Source organism: Palaemon carinicauda, chromosome 30 (genome assembly GCF_036898095.1).
Source record: "Palaemon carinicauda isolate YSFRI2023 chromosome 30, ASM3689809v2, whole genome shotgun sequence".
NCBI lineage: Eukaryota > Metazoa > Arthropoda > Malacostraca > Decapoda > Palaemonidae > Palaemon > Palaemon carinicauda.
In genome coordinates this window covers 53,575,227-53,582,726 of record NC_090754.1, presented here as the reverse complement: position 1 = coordinate 53,582,726, position 7,500 = coordinate 53,575,227, and the positions used below count along the sequence as shown (strand labels likewise).

Genomic DNA, 7,500 nt, shown 5'->3' with positions numbered 1-7,500 from the left:
GGGAGAGTTCAACCGAGCCTTCCTCAGATGATTTCAAGGCATCTCGTGGCTGGTTCGAGAAATTTAAGAAACGGTCCGGGATTCATTCAGTTGTTCGCCACGGAGAGGCTGCTAGTGCGGACACAAAGGCTGCAGCTGACTTTGTCAAGAACTTCGAAAAGATCGTGCAGGAAGAAGGCTACGTAGAGCAGCAGGTGTTTAATTGTGATGAAAACGGGCTGTTTTGGAAGAAGATGCCGAGTCGAACCTACATCACTGCCGAAGAGAAGAAATTGCCCGGGCATAAGCCAATGAAGGATCGGTTGACTCTTGGCCTATGTGCCAACGCTAGCGGGGACTTTGAAGTCAAGCCCTTACTGGTTTACCATTCAGAGAACCCTAGGGCCTTTAAACCACACAACATCGTTAAGGATCCGCTTCATGTTTTCTGGTGATCCAACTCGAAGGCCTGGGTCACTAGGCAATTCTTTGTGCAATGGGTTAACCAAGTTTTCGGCCCTTCTGTGAAGAAGTATCTTCATGAACAGAAATTGCCTTTAAAGTGCCTGCTATGCCTTGACGATGCACCCACTCACCCCCCCCCCCCGGACTTGAAGATGATATCTTCGATGAATTCAAGTTCATAAAGGTGCTGTATCTTCCACCGAATACTACCTCTATCCTCCAGCCCATGGACCAGCAAGGCATCTCTAATTTTAAGAAGCTGTACACCAAGCACTTATTTAAGCAGTGCTTTAATGTCACGCAAAGCACCAACTTAACTTTGCATGAATTTTGGAGGGGCCACTTCAACATCGTGCACTACTTGAAGATCATAGTTCAGGCTTGGGTGAGATTAACTCGACGAACCCTCAATTCTGCCTGGAAGAAGCTGTGGCCTGATGCAGTTTCTCCCCGAGATTTCGAGGGTTTTGACCCCGAACCTGATCCCGTGGTCGGTGCAGCGGAAGCCGTAGAGGAAATCGTCTCCCTTGGCAAGTCCATGGGTCTGGAGGTCGACGCAGATGACGTTACGGAACTCGTCACCGAACATCACGACGAACTTACCACGGATGAGCTCAAGGAACTCCATACTATGTCAGAGCACATGAGTGAGGACAAGGAAGGGAGCGAGGAGGTAGAACATGTGTTAGGTTCGGCGCATATAAAAGAGGTGTTAGGAAAATATCAAGACGTGGTCGACTTCATCGACAAATACCATCCAAAGAAATTGCAGGTTTGTTGTGTAGTTTCTCAATTTGATGATGTTTGCCTAACTCACTTTTGAAACATTCTGAAAAGTCGTACCAAGCAATTAAATTTATCTATCGATAATTTCTTTTAAAAAACTGCGAAGCGAACTCGTGATGAAGAGGATGTAAGTGATTCGAAGAAAACGGCAAAGAGTGAAGCGGAAGAAAGTGAAACAAAGAAAACGGAAAAGAGTGAAGCGAAAGAAATTCAGTCAATTTTAAATGTAGAGAGTGAAATTACGTAATCATCAAAAAGAAAAAAAGAAAATGTAAAAAAATATAAAATAAAAAAATAAAAAAAAATAAGCTAAGTTATGTTAAAGTTCCCTTAGTGTAAGTTAGAATAAGTTACGGTAGTGTACGTTTATCGTAGTTAACCTCTCTACCTCCTCGCAGCCCGTCCGTCTCCTCTCTGCGTAGCAAGACTAACAACACCTGCGCTGGAGTTTCTGAGGTAAAGTGACGCTAAAAACCCATTTCTTATTTATCATTTTTTGCTATTTCTTTTTATTTACATGTCTATTCTTCTTATTTACATGTCTATTATCTAATTTAGTGTTCATTATTCTCATGGGAAAATTATGTGTAGTAGTTTATTGAAAAGTTATCATAGGTTTTTGGGCTCAACCACGGATTAATCCTATTTCAATGTATTCTTATGGGAAAATTCGTTTCGACATCCGAACATTTTCTACATCCGAAGTTGGTTCTGGAACGGATTAAATTCGTATGTAGAGGTACCACTGTAATAATAATAATAATAATAATAATAATAATAATAATAATAATAATAATAATAATAATAAAGAATTCGTATCAATGAAGGCTTTGTTATTCACCAGGGGATTAAATCCTATTAAAAAAGGATCTGTTTTCTTCCTGGAGCATCAGGTTTAATTAAGGAGATTAGATCTCATTAGTTGGGTGATTTCCCCATAAAAGGGGTCCTAAGATAGGATATCTCGTCTCGGAGGAAGTGTAAGATCTCATTACGCTGCGTCTGTATTCCTACATTGGCATTTTGAAAGAACCTCAAGTGGACGGGGATATGATGTTATTCTCATGGGATAAAAATTCAATTTAACATGGATTCTATAATTATCAATTTCAAGAAAATTGGCCTTGTATAATTTCATATATTAATCATATTTCTATAATTTTCAAAATCACATAGTTTCTATTTACATAATTTAGAAAAGAGCATGCACAAATTCCACCAAGTCCACCCTACTCTACTTCAGCCCACCCCGTGCGTCTATCACTGCTTGAAACCTTGGAAAAGGATGTAATAAGAAGAATGGCAGGCGTATTAAGATTCTAGAGATGATGAGGGTGTTACGAATGAGATGGTGTGGGGTCTTATTGAGGATGGATGGTGGGGAGGGAGTGAGGAGGGATTAGGAGGAAACTGTTAGGGGGGGAAGATGGAGAGGAAGGTAGAGAATTAGAGGGTGAGATAAGGTGAAGGATGACATGGAGAGAAGAGGTTTGGTGAAAGAGGATGCCTTTGATAGAAGGCACTGGTAGGGGTGCACCAGAAAACTGACCCCTTAATGTAGGGATAACAGTAAGAAAGAGAGGGAAAGAATTAGATAACGAGGTAAGGTGAAGGATGACATGGAGACAAGAGGTTTCTTGGAAGGTGATGCCTTTGATAAAAGGCAGTGGAGAGGGTGCATCAGACAACTGACCCCTAAATGTAGGGATAACGGTGAGGAAAAAAAATAAAAAAGAGAGTACCTCTATAAGTACCGAGATGACGTAATTGAACAATTCCTTGAACGGAGCGTCAGGTAGCACTGGCCAAGCAAGTGGGGGAGATACCAGTCCCTCGCGGCCTATGTAGAATGACGAAGTACCATCTGCCTCGGTGTAATGAAGAGCCAGCTGGTGTTGAAGGTACCGCAAGGAGTCCACGTGAGGGTATCTTGATAAAACAAGTCAGGGATTTATAATAAAAAAAAGTTGCAGGATTTTATATTTGATAAATTTCAGCATTATGAATAACATATAATGCTGGAATCACACTAGACATTTCTTGCCCTAGGTTTTCACCAACCTCCAGCCGATACTCGCAAGCTTAAGTGTTGTAGACTCGCACTATAAACTCGCGGTTCGAGGAGCAAATAGGAAAGAAAAGTGTAAATAAAACCGATCAGCTGACATCATCATCATGGCGCCCTGAAATGTTCTAACTGTTACAGTAATATGTATTCTGGGAATATTATGTGAATTTAAGACTTCTACAACTACCATAGGATAAACAAAGCAGATATTCATCATCTCTTCATGCTCGTTAGACCCAAGATTGCCAAGCAAAAGCACGTCATATTTGTAGCTGCCATCTTTTTGAGTTTACATTCGAAGTCATGCTCGCGGTTTGTTCTCGCTGCTTCCCATCCAGTCGGGAAGCCAATATCTCGAGCGAAATGCTCCCTGTTTCTCATTTTTGGCAGCAACGGCTCGCTGCTGGTGAAAAAAAGCCTAGTGTAATTCCAAATTAAGACATTACAGATATTTGTTAATAAGTCGTTTTCAATCCTACTGAAAGGAGGAAGTTGCATACATGTCATGAGCAGTACTGCTCGTTGGAGCCATTGCTTTATTAGTGCGTCCATTCAGTGGATTAACTGAAATCAAGTTATACGTTTTACTATTTTCCATCTCCCAAAAGAGGAAGGATTCATCTTCAGGAAATATGTATTTTAGATCCTTCACTTTGATTTCATGACATTGCTTTGCTCCGTGAAACTAAAATATTTAATTTTTTATATAAAAAAGTGATGAGTCACGCTGTACCCAAAGTTAAACCATAACAAGTAACTTTTGTTTGGATAAATAACGTTAGTATTTTCATACGTCGTTTAATCTACACAAGACTATTCATTTTTCACGAAGTATTCCCGCGAAATTCAAGTAATTCACATCGGAATTAATTCTTCATATTCAAACTTTCCCTAAAAAACAACGTTCAGATCTGCCAATTCTTTTAATTTACACCATACATTTTTCATTAAAATAACATCAAATCTCAATTCTCTTCATCATACATTTTTGTTTCATTAAAGTCACACCAAATCTCAATTCTCTTCATCATACATTTTTGTTTCATTAAAGTCACACCAAATCTCATTTCTCTTCTTCATACATTTTCATTTCATTAAAATCACAACAAATCTCAATTCTCTTCATCATACATTTTCATTTCATTAAAGTCACACCAAATCTCAATTCTCTTCATCATACATTTTTGTCTCATTAAAGTCACATCAAATCTCAATTCTCTCCATCATACATTTTCGTTTCATTAAAGTCACATCAAATCTCAATTCTCTCCATCATACATTTTCGTTTCATTAAAATGACATTAAATCTCAACATTCTCTTTCCATCTAACCTGTATTTCAGCGTCAGTTCGAGTCCTTCTTTAGTCTCGTAGCCTAATTCCATCATGTTCCCCAAGGCCCTTCGGGACTCCGCTGAAGACTCCCTCAGCATATTACGTAATGTGGGTTCAAAGGACGGCATTGTCACCCTGGAGAGGATTATTTATTTATTTATTTATTTATTTATTTATTATTGTTATTATTATTATTAGGGGAAAAACTAACAAAATTAATAATATAAGCAATAACAATATTAATGATAGTTTTAAGATTTTTTCATATTTGAGAACATTTACATCCAATAAATCTATAGATTATTCTTCAAACATATAAACACTAAAAGAAAATTAATGATAGTTTTACGATTTTATATACTTAAAGACAGTTACATCACCTGAGATTAAATGGTTAAATGGCCCCACCTGTCAACAACTTTCACCAATTGGTCTGGAGTCTCCGGTCTTGGAGGGTACCTGGGAGCTAGTATGGAAGCGATCAGATTTCCCTTGTAGATCGTCCCGATGACAAACGCGCTCACCAGCCACGAGATGATCAGGAACCTCGACGAAACTCCTCTAGAGACTGCGTCGATCCTTCTGTCCAGTGTTTGCGATAGAAGCGTCCCAAACACGCACATTGCGATACGTCCAAGGCTTGTTTCTTCGCTCCTCGAGTAACTCTGACAGATTTTGAGTACCTGTACAAAATTCCAGTTACAGACAGTAAAAGCCTCTTCAGGGATTAAGTAGTTCGTACTAACCGTGTTGGACAGAGGCTTTTAGGGGCATTGAAAGTCTTCAGGGATGGAGTAGTTCGTACTAACCATGTTGGACAGAGGCTTTTAGAGGCATTGAAAGTCTTCAAGGATTGAGTAACTCTTACTAACCATGTTGGAGAGAGGCAGTTAGAGACATGGAAAGTCTTCAAGAATTGAGTAGCTCGTACTAACCATGTTGGTCAGAGGCAGTTAGGGGCATTGAAAGTTTTCAAGGATTGTGTAGCTCTTACTAACCATGTTGGACAGAGGCTTTTAGGGGCATTGAAAGTCTTCAGTGATTGAGTAGCTCGTACTAACCGTGTTGGACAGAGGCTTTTAGGAGTATTGAAAGTCCTCAAGGATTGAGTAGTTCGTACTAACCATGTTGGCCAAAGAAATATTTTAGCACACCTCACTCAAAGGACATGCACCCTGTCACACCATTACTGCGCGGCGAATACCCAAACAGTGTAGGGAGAGAGGGCTGAGGTGACAGGATGCACTCCTTCAAAGAGAGCTCTGTCAGGAATTCCTGCGTTCAACTGTACATGTGTATAATCAATATTTGAATAATTTTATACTTTCATATATTTATAAATTTAGAAAATTAATGCTTAGTCAACTTTCAAGTTAGATATATTAAAAAAAAAGGTATGAGGAGACATGGAATCCAAGACGTACCTCGAATAGACTGAGAGACACTACTAAAACTGTTCCCAAGATGAGAAGCCATACTTCATCGGTCAGCGGATAATAAAGGCTCTGCCACTTGAGTTCTATGACCGGTTTCACCATAACAAAGGCCAAATTGACGTCGTGTTCGTATGTCCGGGTGAAATCGAGGTAAGTCAACCTCGCTGGTGTGACCACATGAATTATCGGGACCACCCAGGCGGAGCGATTTGCTACGGTTTGCAGTACCTGTTATTATTATTATTATTATTATTATTATTATTATTATTATTACTACTTGCTAAGCTACAACCCTAGTTGGAAAAGTAGGAAGCTATAAAGGTACAAAATAGAAATTTGTTGATTGTATTCTGGCAGGTCTTCATTTGCAATGCTCTCATTGCCAATTCATTAGTAAATAGAGTAACTGCATGTACGATAACTCGCTAACTGCATGTACGATACCTCAGTAACTACATGCATGATAACTCAATAGATTTTCCAATGCATGACTGGCCTAATTCTGCCACTTTCTCGGCTAAGAATTCATGAATACAATAGAATGGCTGATTATCTGTGTTTTGACTTGTATTGTTCTATTTTATATCCATGATTATTTTTTAGTAAACTTTCTTTATTTGTTAATTTACATCTTGAAATTCTAGACGTTGAGATTAGATTTTCACTGGATGTGAAGATGAATCTAACGTCCTTACCTGATAGGCCTACGTGAAACATCAAAGAACAGAACTGAACTAGACCTACTTCCTGAATAGTTTTCAGAGAGGTTCCTGATAAATCTAGAATACATAAACACTTACTTTAACGGTAGAAAAACACTTATCAACAGCAACTTACTTCCTCCCAAGACTTCACAGGCAGAACGTAGATTGAGAAGTTGAGAAACGAAGCCATTGCCTCGAGCAAGAGTCTATCCGTACCGGAATACAACACGTCTCCACCGCCTTCCGTTCTCTTTTCTACCCAATAGGGTTCGTAAGGAAGAGTCGAAACGTTGACAGTCCCACCATACATACTGCAGATGGAAGAGGTAAAGGAATACGTTGACGTTTCTGATGCACTTGCTGGAGATAGCGTAAGTTGTCGTTTCTAATATATATTTTAGGGATACATGTGGTTTTATACCAACTGTAGATGGTTGTGTTGTCTTGATTAATTCCTATATTTCAAGTGAAGTTGGAGACGTTTGGTAGCTATACATTGTATGTGGAGATTTTTCAAGTGTAGAGTGGGAACTCGTTTGTCCAGGAAAGTCTCCCGACGTCAGTTCCTAAAAGATCAACAGGGGAGGATAAGGAGCACTATCGCGCAGGGCACAAACACCCTGTTAATAACTTTACTGACGTAGTTCACTGATCATCACTCTTAAATGCAAAAAAAGGGAAATTGTACTCTCTCCAGAGGCCTAGAAACTCCACACGTGAAATAAAGG

At 39.3% G+C, this 7,500-nt stretch overlaps 1 protein-coding gene across 1 annotated transcript in view; it reads right to left on the bottom strand.

Annotated features, from left to right (window-relative positions):
* Window positions 1-7,500, bottom strand: part of LOC137623528 (uncharacterized) — a 13,853-nt gene that overhangs the window by 613 nt on the left and 5,740 nt on the right. The window contains exons 5-9 of the mRNA XM_068354362.1: window positions 6,906-7,083; window positions 6,057-6,296; window positions 5,041-5,315; window positions 4,630-4,767; window positions 2,973-3,159 (exon numbers count right to left, since the gene is read on the bottom strand). Of these exons, the coding sequence (XP_068210463.1) occupies window positions 2,973-3,159; window positions 4,630-4,767; window positions 5,041-5,315; window positions 6,057-6,296; window positions 6,906-7,083 (1,018 nt within the window). The remainder of the gene's footprint in view (window positions 1-2,972; window positions 3,160-4,629; window positions 4,768-5,040; window positions 5,316-6,056; window positions 6,297-6,905; window positions 7,084-7,500) is intronic.